Source organism: Podarcis gaigeae, assembly GCF_964106915.1.
Source record: "Podarcis gaigeae genome assembly, chromosome: 8".
NCBI classification, from domain to species: Eukaryota; Metazoa; Chordata; class Lepidosauria; order Squamata; family Lacertidae; genus Podarcis; species Podarcis gaigeae.
This window is the reverse complement of record NC_139684.1, coordinates 41,091,965-41,111,321: the sequence shown is the minus strand read 5'-3', so window position 1 is coordinate 41,111,321 and position 19,357 is coordinate 41,091,965. Positions and strand designations below refer to the sequence as shown.

Genomic DNA, 19,357 nt, shown 5'->3' with positions numbered 1-19,357 from the left:
AAGGTGGTAGGGCGGCACTCTCTGATGATGTCAGAGGCAAACCACCGTTTCGTAGCGCTCCTCGTGAGAGAGAGTCTCTCGACCCACGCGGCGCGCGGCAGTTGCGGCGCTTAAGAGAGTGTGGAATGTAGACTGTATAGGCTCGCACTCGGATCCTAGCTTCCGGGTTCGCTTCATTATTTATTTGCATGCAGCTTTTACTTTGAAGTCACATATTAAGTAATTACTTTTATATCCCATTTTCCCCTTTAAGGAGCTCTCTAGGCGATGTACATCTTTCTTCCCACCCCCATTTTATTTCAACAACAACCCAGTGAGTTCGCAGTACCTCATTTGCCGTATGAACCGGCCCTCCCACCAGTGACAATTCGGTTGGCTTTTAACACGCACGAACACCTAACATCCAAACTCCAGCCGGAAGGTTTCCTCTTTATGAATGTGTAGACAGATCTATAGAGCAGATGGTACAAACCAGGGCGTGTGACGTCAGAAGAGTGTGCCGGGTGCTGCTCGGGTTCTGAGCCGGGAGGTGGCTGCTTAGGGCACCCCGCGCGACGGAGGCTGGGAGGTCTGGCTGCGATGTGTGAAGCCGAGGAGGGAGGCTGCGGAAACGAGACTCAGCCTAAGCGGGCACCCCGGGGCAGGTAGGGGAACGGGGTAGGGGTGTGGGGTAGGGTTGGGGTTAGGGTTGGGAAGAGGCCTTCCCTGCTTGTCCCGTCTGAGCCCCGATTTCCCACTAGATGTTGTTTTTGCAATAGCCGCAGAAGTTAAAAAGGCAGGCTGAAATGATGTGAAAAGATCCACGTTGTGCAAATCAACGTAACAGATTTGGTGGTGGTGCTATTTGCGCACATTAAAAGACTGCAGCAGAGTGTTTTTTGGCACTTTAAATAATAAATGTCTTGCAACAGAAGCTTTTGTGGACCGAGGTCTGCTTCATTAGACATATGAAAAGGTTGTATTCTCAGTTATTACACCTGCCAATTTAGGGTAGCACTTAATGCATCCAGAGAAAGGGCTTGTAGTCCAGTGAAAGCTTCTGCAATAATAAAAATGTTGCAGTGCAACCTTAGCCATGTCTACTCAGAAGTAAATTCTGTTGAATGCAGTGGGAGATATTCCCAGGTAAGCAGAGGTAGGATTGCAGCCATAATCTTTTAGGCTGTTTGGTTAATATAATCATATGCCATTCTCCTGCTTGTAGAGTACCCACAGTGGCTTATACCAATAATAAATACTACACAACAATAATGGTTATACACTAGTGTTTTTAATTCCAATGGCAAACAATACAAATTATACTTTGGAATCTGATCTTCCTTTTCTCTCTTCTAAGCTACCCCTCAAAATGCATGAAATGCAAAGAAGGTTCCCCAGCGTTGATCATCCGTGTTGGGGATGCCTTTTGCAAGTAAGTATGACAGGCAGCTGTGTCTTCTTACCGGGTTGGCAGCAGACATGGTTGTCATTTTCTGAAAGGCTGCTGTGGTCTACAACAAAGCTGCAAACCTTTTTTTGAGGGATCTGGCTGATCTTTGCTACAAGTGACAACCTCTGGTGTTGACTCACACAGCAGAATTTCAGTCATGGCATATTTCTAGACCTCCTTAATCTCTATTAGAACTCTTTTTAAAAACAATTTGAGTTCTTTTTTCTCAAGAGCTAAACACCCATGCTCACTGTCAGTCTCTCACTACTACCCTAACCCAGATGTTTCAACCAATTATAGCTAAGTGTATGGAGGATCATAGCTTACACTTTGCAGAGCACATGTGTTGCATGCAGAAGTTCACAGATACAGTCCCTGGCATTGCCTGTTAAAAAGGGTCAATTGGCAGGTGATGGGATGCGGAACCCCACTGGAGACCCTGGAAAAAGCCTATCAGGTGGATGGAAAATAGTCTGATGATATAAGGCAGCTTCTTCTATTCCTGCTCCTAAGCAAAGCATTATGGCTAAAACAAAATAAGGCCAAGATCTTTGACTAAAATTGTGTTTCTGTTGCATCTTATTGCTTTAATAACATGCATTTGTTGCTGATTCATAGGAGCTGTTTCAAGGATTATTTTGTTCACAAGTTCCGGGCTATGCTTGGCAAGAATCGCTGCATTTACCCTGGAGAGAAGGTCCTGCCCAGTTATTTTGGGGCGGGTGGGCGGGCAGACGAGGAAGCTAACAACTAGAAGTGACAGACATGTTTTCTAATACTCCCTTGCATTCTTTTTATTTATTTTTATTTACTGTAGGTTCTGCTTGCATTTTCGGGCGGCCCTGCCTCCAGTTCAATGGTGCGGCAAGTTCAAGAGGTATTTCCCAATGACTTCCTAGCAGGGTCAAGACAGAGAATTTGGGGGTTGAGTAGAGTGGTTCTTAAATTAATGTCATTTCTTATGCACCCTTCACCACAAGGTTGCAGAGAGGGTTATAGCAATCTAAAAATCATTATTAAAAACAGCTTGAAACTGACCCAGAACTTCTTTCTCCTCCCAGGGCTTGAGCCGGGAAGCAGCCAAGAAACTCCGCTTTAAGCCAGGAATCATCTATGTCGATGGTAAGCAATGCTTGCTGGGAGGATTCCCTTCTATGTTTGGGAGACTGAAGAGTCTAAGCAGAGGCAGTTTGTTCAAGGTGAAACAAACCTTGCATCAAAACGCTTGTACTCTTCTCCAAGGTTTAAAAACAATACTGCTAGAAAGTCTCATTTTTCCCTTTTCCTTACCTTTGTGGAAAACAAATACTCTCTCAGGGTGCCTGTGAAGGTGGCCACATCTTCATGGGAGGCAGGATTGGGGTGGCCAGAAGGGGATGGACTGTGGCTCAGTGGCACAGTATCTGTTTTGCATGCAAAAGATTCAGTTCCCAGCATCTCTAGGTAGAGCTGGGAAAGGCCCTGTTTCTGAAACTCTGGAGTGTCACTGCCAGTCAGTGTAGAGGCCTTGCAGATGCTGCTGGACTGCAACTCTCAACATCCCTGACCATTGGTTCTGCTGTCTGGGGCAGATGGGAGTTGTAGTCCAAGGGCATCTGGAAGGCAGCTGTCTTATGTTCCTAGTGCAATTTCTTTTGTCAAACCTATTTTTCACCATAGACCGTTACCAAGCTCAGAGTGACCCTTTGGGCATCAAAATTAATTTGGGTAAAGGTTTTGAGTGAGGTGGCTCTCCAAATGGTTCAGGTGACTTACACCACGACTCTTGCCCAAGCTAGGAGAAAATTGGGTGGGAGTAAGCCCACTCAGCTTGTTTAACTGATCTCCTTGATCTTCTTTCTTGCTGTGCAGAGGGAGCTGTGTGCGGACAGAGCCCAGGCAAGCGGGAGGAGATCCGCAGCCAGGTGGAGATGATCCTGCAAGCCACAGGGTTCCCTTATCACCTGGTGTGCTTGGAAGAGGTGAGGAAAGATGCACATGAGGAGAGGCCTGGGGTGCCGTGTCAACCTCTGACCTTGTTGCTGCTTCCTCATTTCAGTACGCTGGTGTATTTTGAGTGGAGTTAGGAATCTCCTTAGAGATGCAGTTTGGCTGGTCAGTAACAAAATAGCCTTATTACTGTGGAAGCCAACTAGTCCCATAAGAAAGGTGCAAGAACAGACCCCCTTCATTGACATTTTCAGGCTAAGGACCACATGTCAGTGATGAGTGGGGAAGAGGCAAAAGCGGGCAGAGCAACGCATGCAGATTTTACCTTTGTGCAGGAGTCTGGTTCCCCCACTCCACCTTTTAGAAGAACGGAAGAGGACAGATTTCCCCATAGCTTAGAATTCTCAAAATAAATGTTATCATAGAACCTATGATGTTTTTACAGTCCCAACACTAAACCAAGGCAAATAAATATCAAAGGGGTGGGAAACACTGATTTCTGTGTTTAAATGTCTGTTTCTGCTAGTGCTTTCCGTGGCTGACTGCATGTGCTCTGCCCTTTCACAGGTGTTTGACCTGCCAGGCTCTGTGCTGCACTCGGTTCCCCATAGTGCCACTGACCACGGCGGCAGCTATAAGGAAGCTGTGGATGGTTTCATAAGATGGCAGCAGCATGAGAGGACGGCGGGGGACTCAGCAAGCTCCCTGGAGGACCAGCTGGCTATGCTTAGTGCTAACGGATCTTCACAGCAGGAGGGACTGCCGGTCCCAGGAACTAGGCCTCCTCCAGTGCCCCATACTGAAGAACTGACCAAGCTCTTTGGGGCTGTGAAAACCCTGACTGCAAAAGAGGAGCTCCTACAGACTCTCCGGTGAGCTTCTTTGCAGAAGTGACAGAGATCATCTTTCCTTTGGTTAGAGTGCTGCTGGACGAGCAGTGCTCTCAAAGATGGGCAGCCCAAGGATGTTTTGGAGGCTGCATTCAGAGACATTCTCATCACCCTCTTGCTGTCTAATTTAAGAGGGGATGACTGAGTACTAGATCCTGGCCAATCCCAATAATTCCTAAATCCTAGGCAGCTGAATGGTTGCTGTTAGCATCCCTTTGAGGTTGTGGAAGGGTGGCAGAGCTGCTGCAGGTAGAGCAGCGGCCAACCCATCCTGATCAGCAACCTCAGGAGCACAAGGCCCTACAGAGCCAGGACCTAGAGTATTCTGCTTCACCCTCTCTAGGCTGCCACTTCTGGGTTTGCTTTTCGTGGCCTCTTCACAGCTCCACTGAATGAGACAATCCTTGGCTGCTTTGATTGGCAGTTTGAGGTCTGTGCTCCTGGGGAGGGGCAGGCCACCTCCCCACTCCTCTTCATGAGTTTATACCCTCCATGAGTTTGTCTAAAAGTGGGCTAGACCAATTAGTGGAGGCTAAGGCCACTCGCCATGGTGGCTGTGCATTGTGTCTGTGGGGATTGCCAGTAGGGGAGAGTCCTGCTTGTGGGCTACCTCTTGGCCACTGTGAAAACAGGATGCAGAACTAGATGGGCTTTGGTCTGATGCAACAGGGCTCTCCTTATGTTCTTAGGAACCACCTGATTCTGCACGTGGCCCGGACAAGTGGATATTCCAAGGTGATGATAGGGGACAGCGGTACCCGTGTGGCTGTCAAGCTCTTGACCAACCTGTGCCTGGGACGGGGGGCCTTTCTGGCTGCAGATACGGTGAGAGCAGGGGCTGCAGACTCCTATATGTTGGGGCCACAGAGGCCCATGTTTCTTACCCTCTTTGCCCTTTGGTGAGAGGTGCAAGCTTCAAGCTGGAGTGGGCAGTGCAGTTCTTGAGGAATCCAGTCCCTGTTTCCCCTCTCCAGAGAGGACATTTGGGGCTGGCCATTTCAGCAGCAGGCATCTGAGCTGCTTACAATGGCCTTGCTAGCTTGCAGAAAGCCAAGACTCTGCACCCCACTCCTGGCCCTGAAGAACTGGAGAGAGGGAAGCAGGGAGTTGTTCCTGACCTCCCAAAGAGTTGCAGCACCAGGTTCAGGGACTAAAGCTGCAATTCTTGCATGTGCTTACCTGGAAGTAAGCCCCACTGAACATGATGGGGCTGACTTCCAAGTACATGTATAATGAATTGCATCAGAAGACAGACTGAAGCCTGTTGACAGCACTAGCACCACCACTGTGCTTTTCTTTATTGCTTCTATAAAAGGAAAAACCGTAGCTCAGTGTCAGAGCACCTGCTTTGCATGCAGAAGGTCCCAGGTTCAAGCCTCGGCATCACCAGGTACAACTGGGAATGTCCCCTGCCTGAAACCTCTAGAGAGCAGCTGCCAAGTCAGTGCAGACTATGGTGAGCCAGATAGGCTGATGGTCTGACTCAGGATAAGGCAGCTTCCCAAGTTCCTATATTCTGTTCTTTCTGGCTTTGGACCACCCAGAGCTATCCTATCTCACAAACGGGGCAGCAGATCAGGCACTTTCTGCACTGTTCACTTTCTCCTTTCCTTGAAAGGGCTTCTCAGACAGTCGCCACGGTGATGTGCTGTTCTTGCGTCCCATGCGGGAATACACTGCCAAAGAGATTGCCTTCTACAATTGCTTCTTTGGGGTGCCCACAGTCTTCACGCCTGCGCTGGATACTAAAGTAAGAGGGACCTACTTCTGGGTGCCTGTAGGGTGACCCCTTTGGGCGCCCGTCCACCAGACCTCCTGGGAGAAAGTAACCTTCCTTGTTTCCCAAGAGTGATGCCCCTCTTCTCCTCTTTCACAGACCCCCGACAGAGCCAGCATTCACCGCCTGATTGAGAGCTTCCTCTACAAGTTGCAGTGTGACTTCCCCTCCACCACCAGCACAGTCTGCCGGTAAGCAACCCTCAGGCTGAGCCATACCACTACCTCACCCCTATTGGTTGCATGCTGATAATCTCCCTTCTGCCAGCCTGTTAGTATTTGCACCCATTGTAAGCGGGACTGTGTGCATCAGCGACAGTAAGTGTCCAGTTTCTGCAGGCTGAATAAACCATGCAAACTAGGAAGTTGTCTGTGTGCTTTTCAAACCTGTTGGAGTTGCCAATTCGCTTCCGGGTCCAATTCAGGGTTCTCACATTAGTGTTTAAAGCCCTAAACTACTCAGGCCCCACATACCTGAAAGACCGCCTCCTTCCCTACAGACCCTCTCAGGTGCTAAGATTAGCAGATGGAGCCCTTGTGGTAGTTCTCTGTCCTAAGAGGCTTGGGGTGGTCCAAGAGAGGGCATTCTCCGTGGCAGCCTCTAAGTTCTGGAACTCCCTCCCCATTGAGGTATGTCTGGTTCCTTCATGATACAATTTCTGGCAAATAGTGAGGATGCACATCTTTGCCCTGGGAGGTGTATATTTTTAGGAGCCACCTCATTTCTATGATTGTAAGCAGTTTTAATACTGTGCTTTAAAGTTGTAACCTGCCCTGGGACCTTAGGGTAAAGGGTGGATGATGATGATGATGATAATAATAATAATAATAATAATAATGATAAAAGCCCACTTATTCTTTAGGGCAGCAAAGCCCCACATCTTGATCCCTACATCTTGATCCCCACATCCCTTTCTGGATTCTTGAGACCATGGCATTTTCCTCTCAAGGGATTTAAAGTTTGCTTCAGCCACCATTAAAGCCTAGAAACTCCAGGTTGTATCCAACTTAATTTTATTTACAGAAGACCTGTTGAAATGTATGGACCTAAAGAAGTCCACTAACTCCAGAGGGTCTTCTCTTGAGTAGGACTACACTGGTTACAACCCTTTTTAATCTTAAAATGAGTGTGTTGAGATCATTGTTGCTTTCTGGTGGCTTAACTCTGCCAGTCTCACATACTGTCTGCAGAATACATGCATACGTGGATTGTGTGATTTCTCCATGTGATGTGAGACCAGCTGGATGTTGCACAGAAGGCCTGAGAGGCAAAAGCAAGATGGAGTCAGAAGGGCTAGCCATGTCTTCCCAGCCCTCTTCTTGATGACCTCTCCATCCTTTCTGCAGGACAGGTGAGAAGCTTTGTGTGACGTCCCAAGAGGCTGACCCTGGTGGACCCACAAAAACACCCCAGTGCCTCTTCTGTCTCTGCGCCTTGGACACCAATGCTGGTATGTGGTGGCCTTGTGAACCTCAGCGGGAAAGTTCTTTTTCACTTCTTTAAGAAGGGGGTGCACCTGGATGTGGTTCTACAAAGTCAGAAATTGGAGAACCGGAAGGACCCCAAAAGCTAGCTTGACTTCTGCCTCCCACCACAAACCACAGACACCCACTTGCCAGCTTGCCTGTTCTAACCTGCAGGGCGTCAGAATTAGCTGAGGCCAGGAGTTTCTCCTCCTGGGCTGCCCTACCCAACTGCCATAGAACTAGTGATCTTGCCACTGGGATACCTGCCTCCTGAGCAGCCTTTTCGTCCCCAGATGTTGGACTACAACTCCCATCATTGCTGGCCACTGGTCCCATAAGCTAGAGATGATGGGAGTTGTAATCCAACAACATCTGGGGCCCCTAGGTTGAGAAAGGCTGGTCTAGAGCATCCTTCTCCATCCTGTGCCCCCTGGAAAATTGGTGGACTCCCAACATGTCTAAATGACAGGGATGATGGGAATTGTAGTGCAGTGACATCTGGAGGGAAACTGGTTGGGGAAAGCAACAGGAAGCCTTATTTTCCATGACTTCTTATTGTAGACAAATTCATGAAAGGATAAGACTGTTCATGGCTGCTAGCCACAATGGCTATGTTCTTCTTCCACTGTTGGAGGCAGCATGCCTCTGAATACCAGTTGCTAGAAACTGCAGGAGAGGAGAGGGCTCTTGCCCTCTTGCAGGCTTCCCCTTGGCACCTGGGTTACCACTGAGAAGAGAATGCTGGACTAGATACACCACTGGCCTGATCCAGCACGGCTGTTGTAACCGCATCCTTCTAGCCTGTTGTACCCATTGAACTCCCTGGGTACAAAGAAAGCAAGACTGTCTTTGCTTACAAAGCTTATCCACTCGGGGGTGACAGCTGAAACTCTCTCTGCCACAGAGGACAACAACTCAGCCGGCCAAAGAAGTGATGCTGCCTCTGACTCTGCTTTCCCTTCCTCCCCAGTGGACGGCTCCTCCTTGCAGTCGACTGTGCTGTCAGAGCAGCTCTGCCAGAAGCCACTTCCACCATCCACTGGGAACGGCTGCTGTGGAGGGGCCTCAAATCAGACAGGATGCTGCAGGGCCCCTCTGGCACCAAGGTAAGCAGGGATGCTGGATCCAGAACAGATAGCTCCACAAACAACTTAGCCTTGTATGGGTCGGGTGGACTCCTTGCCCCCAACTTGGATGGCTTTAAAAAAAGGGCTGGAGGACAAAGGCTGTGAATGACTACCAGCAGCAGTGGCTCAGCTCTGCCTCCACTGCAGGAGTCAAAGATGCTTCTGAATACCAGTTGCTGAGGGGAGAGGGCTCTTGCGCTCGAATCCTGCTTGCCAGTTTCCCACAGGCATCTGGGTGGCCACGATGAGGACACTGGACTAGATGGGCCATTGGCCTGATCCTGCAGGCTCCCCTTAGGTGCTCTTGTGCTTCTAGACCAGGAGTGGGAAACCCTTTGGAGGGCTGCATGTCAATGGTGGTGGGGCCAGAAGCAAATGCAGGCAGAGCAATCAATGTAAATGTCGCCTTTGTGAAATTATTTGAACACCCCACTCTATTCAAGGAAGTGAGAGGTATTATCCAAGTTCGAGAAGACATGCCCACAAAGCAGGCAAAAACACTTGGGGTGGGTGGGTGTGACACAAGTTCACCTGTGCTGTACTAGAATCATAGACATCACCTGCCCACACTTGATCCTCTGCCCTCCTGCTCTGTTCTCCCCTGTAGAGATTCTTCCCAGCTTCTCCCATTGCTCTGCTACAGCTGCCGCCTGACCATCAAAGACATGGTAAGTGCAGAGAGGTGCAGAGCGCACGATTCCTCCTACTCTAATGCTGCATTTTTCTGGGCTGTCACATTTCCTTTCTGTTCAGAGACTACAGGCCAGTTGGCTGCCTCTGTCACCAAACTGCTGCTTCCAGACGAGTGGATGAAGCTATCCCAGTTGAGTTTGATGGGTGGGAGAGTGTTGCGGCCTTTGGGAAGGGGAGAGAGGAGTGTTGTGGGCCCAAGCAGAGTGTGAGATAGGGCATTGCCTGCCACTTGATCTGGACAAGGAGGCTTGGCTCATGAGGACTAGAACCCAGGGCAAAGAGGAAAGGCCACCTACCCTTTTGTATTTTCTTTACCAGACTAGGGATGGGCATGGGCTCTGCCAGGCCTAAGGGATGCTCAGGCATTCATCATGGTGAAGCATCTGCTCTGAATTCTGGAAGTGTTCATTCACCCCAACCTCTTTCCTCCTCTGCAGAGCTCCTTGGAACCTCTCCCAGCCTACATCCACTTGGAGGCAGAGCGCCGGCGATGCAGGTACAAGCCACACACACTGCAGAGGAGGGGATATGTGCAGTGGGATACATAGTTCATCTCTGAATAGAAGCACTTATAGGAAGGGCAGGGAAGAGCATATTGGAGGCAGTGCTGAAGAGCGTGTGTGTGTGAAAGAGACCAAAGAGATCTCAAACTGGGCCCATTTCTCCATGGAATCATTCTGGGTGGCAAGACTAGGTACCAAATTTATTTAGTGCTGGGGATATACTGTTGTGCCCCCTCCCCTTACCAAATGGCCAGAGTGCTCTTGAGACAGAAAAGGAAATCATGGAGATATCTATAGTTTTGTGGTTGTGGTTATGTAGGTTGGATAAATGTGTATGACAAAGAGAAATTTGAGATCAAAGCATGTATTCTTGCAGTAGCACATGGGGCAGGAACTATTACGATAGCCCCATGGGTTAGAGATGACCAAAGGGTCTGTCAAAGGCTCATATCCTGCCTTGGCAGCCATGGTCCTATTTGGTCAAGTCCTCTGCTCATCCCCAGTACCTGTCAAATGACAACCAGATGGACTTAATCTTGACAAGGGTTTTATCAGACCAAGTTGTGAACTGCAATGCTGGTTTGCTGGAATTACCAGTCTCCGTGGGGCACAGGGAGGATGCTTCTTGTGCTGATTCTCACTTAACCACCCACTCTCCCTGTTCAGGTCCCATCTCCACACACACACACCCCAAACAGCAGCAGCTTGTCATAGGGGTCCCCTTTGTGACTTTACCAGCTTCCACCCAGCTGAATGAGAGTTGCTGGGGAACCAGAAATCTTCAGGTGTAGAGACTGGTGTGTGTTTTGTTCCTGCAGGGCTGCAATGAAGCAAGAAATTCAGGAGTTCTTGCTTGAAGAAGAGGACAGTGATGCTGCCGAGGGCCTTCCCCTGAGCTGATGACAGGTTTGCTGAGCTCTGGAGAACTAGAGTAGAACACCCAATGCAAGAAAGCACCCCCTCTTGGCTCTTATTCAACCTTTTCTTCCTTCCTGAATTTTATAAATTTTCTAAAGCAAATAAATTATTCTGAAGCCACCAGCATCTGGCTCAGTGATGCTACAGGAGGTCTCCCATCATTTCAGCTGGTGCCAAGCACTTGAGAGTCCTTACACAACTCCGCCAGTGTGGAGAACCAGTGCCTTGCCAGATGTTGCAGAACTACGCCTTCCATCAGCCCCAGCAAGCATGGCCAGTGGACGGGAATGATGGGAGTTGTAGTTCTAACATATAAAGTGCAACAGGCTGAATGGTGATGTTTGTAACAAATTTCTTTAATGGTTACTTCCTATCATACAAATCAAGTCCAGGATGCCTGTTGCACTTTATATGTTGTAATTATTGCATCTGCATAACAAGGTATTGTATTAGTTTTGGGAGTTGTAGTTCAGCAATATCTGGAGGGCCAAAGGTGCCTTTATACTTGCAGTATAAGTCTCCCTACCCTTCAGAAGATGGGGTAGTAAGGATGAAGCCAAGAAAAAGCTCAAGGTGAGGGTGTATCACCTCTTATCCACCCCCCCCCCCAAGTTCACCCATGTCCCCATTATTCAGTATGCTCCAATATTGCTAATAATCACAGCTTTTTATTTTTAAAGTTTTATTATATAGATCTGTATAAATAAAACCACCTCCTTTAGGAAAAAAGTCAATAGACTCCAGCCACCCCTTTGTTTCCAGCAGCTGGGGTTGGCACGTAGTGATGCCTAGACTATGGCACTCGGTTGGGGGGGGGAGGAGTGTTTGTGGCAATGTGAGAACAAGAAGTGGGGGGGGGAGAGAAGCTCTGTACCCCCAGATTCTTTTGTTTTGCAGGGGGAGAGGGAGATGCAAACAGGTTATTGCTGTGCATACAGTGGGCTTTTCAGCAGGATACAGCGCTGCAAGTCAATCAGCAAATGGTTGCAGACTTCCTGCTTTGCAAAACACCCCCTTGTGCTGTTGTGAATAACCCAGGAGCGTAAGGGGCTTCAGAGAGTGCAAAGGTGCTTCCCGTTCAGCCGTTTCAAAAAGGGAAAGAGTGACAGTATACCCCTCCTCCTGCTCCTAAGGCAGTGGGGCAGCAGGTTTGGCTCAGAGGTTAAGAGGCTGCCCCACCCACAGAGGTTAAGTAAAAGGCAGGTGGGGGAGAGAGGCAGTTTCCAGGTCCAGCAGTAGGAGATCGGCATCCTCTCCAGGTCCATCTTTAGGCTCTCCATCCGCCCCTTAGAGAGAGTGAGAGAGAAGGTGGTGTTTTCTCAACACCTGTCCTCGTGTCTTGTGGGCTGCTTGGCTCTGTTGTGGTAGCGACTCCTCACTCTTTCTCGCGTGTCCACTTGATCATGGTCTCCGGCGAGCGGTAGAGGAAGATGAGCTTGGCGTACAGCTCCTCCTCCAGCTCCAACTCGCCCGTCTCACGGACCAGGAAGATGTCGTGGCACAGCTTAAGGATGCGGTCGACGCAGGGCAGCTCCTCAAACATGATGGAGTGAGAAATCTCACTGAAGAAGCCCCGCACGAACTTGCCAATCACCAGCACGATGGAGACGTAGAGGCCCATGATCCTGGGGGAGAAGGGGGTTAGCCAGCGATCCAAGAAAGCAGCCACCAGCACACTCCGGAAGCCACATCCATGCGGTTCCGCTTTGCAGGCGTGCAAGATCACACCTTTGTACGCCTCTTTAGTTTTATTCTGCTCAGAATAATGCAGCTAAGAAATGGCTGCTTTGCTAGTGCATGGGGGCAGGGGGGCAGGATTATTATAGCATTTGTCAGCCGCTCTATATAATAAAAAGTGTCCCCAAAAATAAAATTCAGCACTTAAAAACGATTTAAGACTAGAAAAATGCAAAGCAGTGACACGTAAAATACAGAAAATGTTCATCCAGCAACATACTAATCAGGACAAATCCTACCCATGCTACTGAAAAATGATCACCACCATAGGAGGCCATGTTAATTAACCAAAGGCCTGGTTAAATGCAAAGGGTTTAGCTTCGAGCCTCTAGAAGGGTTCTAGTCGTTTAATTGGGAACAAAACACTTGAGGAAGATGCAAAGCAGGATGGGGTTGGTTCAGGAGGCTGTGTGTGCCCTCTGAAGAGTCCCAGGGGCCAGACAGTCTTAGGGGCCTGTGTTTCTTCCCCACTCATGTGCCCTAAGGTATGGGCTATCCAAGCCCATGACCTCTGAGCCAAAGATTTGCATCAGCGCCAGAGCTTAGAATGTAGGCAACAATTCTCCCATAAATGTAAATGGTTACTCACCCATATCCTGCCAAGAAACCAAGGCTGGGAGGGCTGACTTTGTCGTTGAAAATGACCATGGGCAGGATGTTGCAGTCCTGTTCCTGGCAGTTGGCCAGACGAATCACCCACCACTCAAGGAAGTTGGCACTGCCGTTCTCAAGCCCCACCTGCTGCCGTTTCAGTTGCACCTCTACGTCCCAGTAGCTGTCCTCATCCTCTGCCACGATATATATGGAACGGTGGACAGAAACTTTGAATGAGCAACTCGGTCTTCATAAAGAATTGGTGTTCTCCCATCCCTCCAGCTTAATCAGAGACAGGAGTGTGGGCTTTCTGGAAATGTTTGAACTGAACATTTCCCCAAAGTTACCAATCTGTTGGGATCCGATTGGGATGCAGGCTGAATTTTGGAATAAGGTGTTTGTTGACATCTCTAGGATAACTAAACGAACTGTTACTCTGTGTTTGCACTTGGCACTTTTGAACCCGTACATGGAAACAGAACGGAAACAGTCTCACCTGGCAGCATCTGCTCGACAGGTTTGGCTTCAGGGCCATTAGGTGCACGAATGTAGGGAGGAAAGAGTTTGGGAACTTTACTGCAACAAAAAAGGAGGAGGATCAGAGGAAGCCTCTAAAGGGTGCACAGAGCCACACTCCCTCCCACATGCATGATCCCAGCCCCAAGGGAGGGTAGAGACTCCGCTGCACTCAGGCTCTGCTTGTGGGCTTCCCAAAGGCATCAAGCTGGCCAGTGTGAGACCAAGATGCTGGATTAGATGGGTCCCATTTGGCCTGATCCAGCAGCCAGTCGCTTCTGATGCTCTTATGCTAAGCCTGCCAAGGCTCTACTGGGGAAACTGGCCAACCGCGAATCATTTTCTCAACCCCACTGTGTGAGGTCACCCACGGGGATTTGTTTTTGAGATGGGGGAGAGATTACCTCCTTTCTTGCAATAAAATCCCTGGGGGGGGTGCCACCCCCTCAAACTCACACAAACTCGTTGTGGGTGCCTTGCAGCAGCCTTGCCAAATCTCTCCGCACGTTGTCTTGTTGCCCCAGCTCCATTGTGTGCTTCTCAGAGGTGTACTCTGCTGTTCCTCCTATGCTAAGGTTCCTGAAGGTTTTGGGGGTGGGAGTAATGAAAAGAGGAAGAGGCAGAGAGGTATTAATGTTTCAAATCCTTTGTCATCTGTTTTGTCTGAGAAGCTCTTGCCCATGCTGAGCCTTTGGTGCAATTAAGTGTTCAGAACACACCAAGAAGATTACCCATTAAAAAAAATGAGGCTAAAGTGTCTTTGCCAAAGTTAAACAGGAAGACTGTTAGGAGATGGAGAACCATTTTCAGCACAGGGGCCGTGTCCCCTTACAGACAAGCTTCCAGGGGCCACAGGCCAGTGGTGGACAGGATGCGAGAGGCAAAAGAGGGCAGAGCAATGAATGTGACTCTTGTCTTTGTACCGCAGGCTGTATTCCAGCAGGGCTCTCTATTTACCAACATTTCTTCATCTAGGCAAGCAAGAGGCAGCCTCAGACTCTTAAGGACACATTCCAGCCAGTCAGAGGCACTTGGAGAGGGTGCAGAACATGCCGGGGAGTGGGAAATTACTGCTGCTTGATTACACTGCGAAGTATTAATCACAGCAACGCGTACTGCTCAAGCCATTAGCCTGAGCCAGCAAGGTGTTTCTTGTTGCATGCCCTAGCGAGACACCATAATCCTAAATCTCCACCGGGACATACCGCTGGAAGTTCCATGTGAAGCGCAGGGTGATGGCAGAGGAGCCATTATTCAGCTCTCGGTACAGCTGCTCCCGGCTGGGTGGGCTGATGCTCCACAGCGAGCCCGAACTGCCCTCAATGCGCGCCGTCACGATATCCTCGTAACTGTAAAGGGTGATGAACTGCATGGCCACCTGGGGGCAGGAGAGAGCCTCAGAGTCAGGGTGGTATGCCACAACACACACACAACCAGTTTACCCATAAAGCCTCCTTTTCTTACACAGCACCAGCACAGAACATGAGGACTGGGAGGACTCCTGCTACTGCTGCTGCTATGGCCACATGCCTGGATGCAGAGGGAAGCTCTTTTTCCATTCCCAGTTTCCTTGGGAAACTCACCGGCTGCCGCACAAACTCGTTCGTTAACGCATCATAGTCCTTGGGGGTGAACTCTTGTATTGACTGCTGTTGGGCGCTCATGGTGAAGAGAGGCTGCAAAAGAAAAAGGGTGAGAGGGAGGAGGGGGTTGAGAACTCACGCCAGCAGAGTGGCTCCAAGCAAACAGCCCTGCCAGATCAGGCAATCTAATCCGGCAGCCTCTTCCCCACAGAGGTCAGATGCCTCAATGGAGTGGACAGCAGGAGTGCAGACCAGAATGACCGTATCGTTCTAGCAAGAGAACCAAGCCACGCCATGTGCAGCAGCCTCTCCCGAGATAGGGCCCTCCAGATGTTTTGGACGGCAGCTCCTCAAATCAGTCTCAGCCAGCTGGGCTCGTGAAAGGCTGTTCCGACAGGGTAAGCCAAAAGGCCACCAGGATCTTTTGGCAGGTTTGACCCGGCAGACAAAAACCCTCCCTGCACATGGTAGTCAGTGTGGCTTCTGACCAGTGCTTTAGAGAGAACGGCTCAGCGCTAGCTCCCAAGGAAGTGGGCCATGCAGCTATTTCTCCAGTTGACAGCAGGTGCTGCTAGTGCGTTACTGACTGTGAGGCAGAATCACCCTTCTGAACAGGACAGACGAAGATACCCAGCCCATGCTGTCCTCTTCCTACCTCGTAACCTCCCAACTTGAGGGTGACGGTGACATCAATGGGGTGGTTGACAACGCCCACCACGGAGCGCACGAGCGACATGAAAAGCAACGGGAACCAGATGATGCAGATGAGGAAGAGGATGATGAGGCCTCCCATGCCGTACTTTACAATCTTCTTCTTCTTCTGCCCCTTGGGCTGCGGGTATTTCTGTAGGGAGGGGGGCCAGAGAAGCATAAGGACGAGGCCCACATGTGCACGACAGTGTGGTTAGATGGCCGCATCCTGGCCAATGGGAGGATAAAAGCTTGTCCAGAGTTCCTCCTTTCTCATCATTCAACCTCCCGCCAGCTGCTCTCGTTTCTATTTATTTGATAAACTTTATACCTCTTGATTGTAAAGGGAAACCTCTCACTTCAAAGAAGTTTACAAAAAGAATAAAACAAAGTATCAGTAAAATAACAGTAAAGAACTATTTAAAACATTAAAAAAATTAATGTTGAGTGAGAAGCTAAAGCCAGATTACAAGGCACCTTCTACATGTCTGGATAGACTCGCCCAAACAAACACGTTTTTAGCAGGCACCAAGAAGTGTACGGTGAAAGTGTCTGCCTGATGTCAATAGGCAGGGAGTCCCAAAGTGTGAAAACATTCAAATTCTTACAAATGTGGGACCAATATGATGTGGCACTTGTAACAGTGCCAGTGCCATAAATCAAAGTGGCCAAGTGTGTATATATGGGGTAAGTTTTTACACTCTAGAAGAGCGGTGGGAGAGGTCAGGCCCACCCTCGCCTCCTCCTCCTCCACCATTCCAGCCCCACCTTCTCAGTCTCGCGGCTGCACTTGATGATGAAGATGTTGGCATAGATGTCTTCCACACACATCCAGTTGGAGAGAGACAGGGTGGTGTCTGTCCAGACCCAGTCCATGACGGCCCGCAACTCCACCAGGAAAGGCACCAGGCGGAAGCTGTCAGAGGAGAGAGGGGTGTTCAGGTCCTGTGCACCTTGATCTATGGACCCTGAAAAGGTGCTTTTCTCCTGCCCTAACTTGTAACTACAAAACAAAGCCTGATCATGCTCAACTTGCCCTCTTGCATCTTTCACCTGACTCAGGCTCCCCTTGCTCCACTCTGGGAGGACCCTGGGAACTTGGCCTTACCCTTGGAAAAGAAAGAGGTTGAGATGGTTGTACTTCTTGGTGAGGAAGTTCCCCAGGATGCGAGTAGGGTAGCCGCAGCGGATCTGGTAAGCCGACAGAGCGAAGTAGATGCATTTCACAAAGTACCAGAGCTGGGCCACAGTATTCAGGTTGAACATCCTGGGGAGGGAAATTACAATTGGGGGAAGGAAGGGGGGCACATTTCAGGGCTGGTTCTTCCTTTTTATTTTTAAAAATGTATTTTATTGCTTCTTGTGAGGAAACATCAATGATATAGAAACAGTTAAATTCCTCCCAGCCCGTTACCCACCCATGGAAGAACAAGCAGCAGAAAAACATTTGAGGACATCCAAACTAGAATAAATTAAGCGTTCCAATGGCAGAGGCGAACAGCCACTTCAGACAGCGTTCTGCAGTCTCAGGGAGGTAGACAACAAAGATCTTGAATATGCCCCTTAATGTATTCCATGAGTAGGCTCCAGGTAGCAAAAAAGTCAAAAAAGGTTTTGCCTTTCTTCTGGCCAATTTTTCAGTTCAATGCCAATTTTTCTGCAAGCACATTATGCATAAATCCATGGAGCCTTTGCTTAAAAGTTAAGTTGACTGCCAGCTTCCAGGTTTTTGCAGTTTCTAGATGAGCAGCCAGTAACGTGAAGAATATTAATGTTTTGTGTACGTACTACTCATTGCCCCTCCATACATTAACTAATTGTGTAGCAAGAACTGTCTGACTCGTTGCAGCATTAATTTCCTTAAATATCAAAATGCAGTATGCACCTAGGGTCTGGTCCTTCTTCTGCCTACAAGTTTAGAAGGATGGTAGAGGTCTGGAGCTGTGCCTTTATTGTGAATATATATAGCATATCATTCTATTAATACATAACGGATAACAGGCTGACAGATAGCTAGGCCAGGTACCTCTCAGTGACTGCAGGCAAGATGAAGAACATCCAAACGTGGATGCCAAAGACCAGGAAGACCTGGAAGACCAGCTTGCCCAAGACGCTCTTGCGGAGGTAGAGAGCCCGGTCGATGACCATGGTGGAGAACTGGATGAGCAGCATCACCAGGAAGGCCTGCGGCACCTGGTCATCTGAGAGGGAGGAAGTGATGTCGGCCGCAGCAGAGTGTTTCTGGGGAGAAAGGGAAGCCTGTGCTGGGAGGTGTTTGGCAGATTAGCAGGAGGAAGGGAATACCTCTTGCCCGGGCGGCTGTCCTCCAGATCTGCCCCAGGATATGGAGGGCAACACTTGCTTGGGGATTCCCAAGCACAGAGTCACATTCAAATTAGAACAGACCCATTGAAATGCATGGACCTGAGTTGGTGGTGCCCATTGATTTTACTCTGCAAATTACCGTGTCTGTTGGAGGCACTGTGTGAATTAAGTTTGCTAACAAATAACTGTGATGGTCCCACTTACCCCAAAAGCCCAGAAACCAAAGATGATGATGATGAAGTCAACCACATCAGCAAGGAACATGAGGGCATAGACATCGGTGGCAGCACGGTATTTGCTGTGCAAAATGTCCTGGAAGAAGCGCTGCAGTGGTTGGAACATGCGCTCTGCTCTGGAGGGAGAGGGAGGCGGGGAGGATAAGGTGTAGGGCTGATGCCTTTGCCACTTGCCACTTAATGCAGAACCACACCGAATCCAGAACCAAATCATCTGCATGAATATCAGGAAGGGATGTAGCTTTCCACATGCAGAAAATGTCAGGCCAAGTCCATGGCATCTCCAGACAAGACTGGGACAGACTCCAGAAAACCCAGAACCACTGCCAGTCAGTGCAGACATTACTGAGCTTGATGGACCAGTGGCCTGACTCAGTATAAGGAAGCACCCTATGATCCTAAGAATGGTAAGGCTAGGCTCACTGAATTTATGTATTGCTTCACAAACACCCCCCCCCCCGAAGCAAGGAAAATATGAAGTAATAAAATCACATTAAATTAGTAAAACTAAATTGGACCATAGCTAGGATTGTCATATTTCAAAAAGTGAAAATCTGAACACAAGAGCTGTTGAGCTTTTTTGGCAAAATCACCCAAAAAAGTTGTTGAGCTATTTTTTTAAGGAAAATTGCTTCCGACATGGGTTGCCATATGTCTGGATTTTCCCGGATGTTTTTAGCGATTTTCGCCAGGACGCTACTTCTGGCCACAATATTCTGGCAATGTCTGGAAAATTCTGGACATATGCCAACCCTACCATAGAAGACCCACATGCTTAGCAGGCAGAAGGTTCTCAGGCTCAGCCCTTGGCATCTCCGGTATGCAAAGGATTGTGGAACAGTGATGGGGAAGACCCTTTTCTGCCTGAGACCCTGGAGAGAAACAACTACAGTTGGGACAGACGGTATTAGATGGAAGAAGAGGCTTGCTCAACGTAAGATAGC

At 49.1% G+C, this 19,357-nt stretch overlaps 2 protein-coding genes across 6 annotated transcripts in view; one reads left to right on the top strand and one right to left on the bottom strand.

Moving 5' to 3' along the window:
• Positions 1 to 293: 293 nt before the first annotated feature.
• CTU2 (cytosolic thiouridylase subunit 2) lies at positions 294 to 10,878 on the top strand. 3 transcript variants are annotated; one of them, XM_083754567.1, is made up of 15 exons: positions 294 to 644; positions 1,337 to 1,411; positions 2,048 to 2,126; positions 2,247 to 2,306; positions 2,491 to 2,551; positions 3,281 to 3,390; positions 3,926 to 4,230; positions 4,938 to 5,073; positions 5,867 to 5,998; positions 6,125 to 6,216; positions 7,372 to 7,475; positions 8,462 to 8,597; positions 9,226 to 9,286; positions 9,749 to 9,807; positions 10,633 to 10,878. In XM_083754567.1, exons 1-15 carry the CDS (start codon positions 580 to 582, stop codon positions 10,712 to 10,714), a joined length of 1,557 nt encoding a protein of 518 aa, XP_083610693.1. In that variant the 5' UTR covers positions 294 to 579; the 3' UTR covers positions 10,715 to 10,878. The 3 variants fall into 3 exon arrangements, with proteins under 3 accessions (XP_083610693.1, XP_083610694.1, XP_083610695.1); XM_083754568.1 differs by lacking the exon at positions 2,048 to 2,126 and having other exon boundaries at positions 296 to 644; XM_083754569.1 differs by lacking the exons at positions 294 to 644; positions 2,048 to 2,126 and adding an exon at positions 998 to 1,125.
• A 519-nt stretch (positions 10,879 to 11,397) lies between these two features.
• PIEZO1 (piezo type mechanosensitive ion channel component 1 (Er blood group)) overlaps positions 11,398 to 19,357 on the bottom strand; it is a 110,824-nt gene continuing 102,864 nt past the window's right edge. For all 3 annotated transcript variants that reach the window (XM_083754502.1, XM_083754504.1, XM_083754503.1), the window contains 11 exons: positions 18,382 to 18,529; positions 17,879 to 18,093; positions 16,961 to 17,119; positions 16,621 to 16,768; positions 15,818 to 16,006; positions 15,163 to 15,255; positions 14,785 to 14,957; positions 14,036 to 14,158; positions 13,560 to 13,639; positions 13,059 to 13,257; positions 11,398 to 12,357 (listed from right to left, as the gene is read on the bottom strand). In XM_083754502.1, the coding sequence (XP_083610628.1) occupies positions 12,108 to 12,357; positions 13,059 to 13,257; positions 13,560 to 13,639; positions 14,036 to 14,158; positions 14,785 to 14,957; positions 15,163 to 15,255; positions 15,818 to 16,006; positions 16,621 to 16,768; positions 16,961 to 17,119; positions 17,879 to 18,093; positions 18,382 to 18,529 (1,777 nt within the window). In that variant the 3' untranslated portion in view covers positions 11,398 to 12,107. The remainder of the gene's footprint in view (positions 12,358 to 13,058; positions 13,258 to 13,559; positions 13,640 to 14,035; positions 14,159 to 14,784; positions 14,958 to 15,162; positions 15,256 to 15,817; positions 16,007 to 16,620; positions 16,769 to 16,960; positions 17,120 to 17,878; positions 18,094 to 18,381; positions 18,530 to 19,357) is intronic.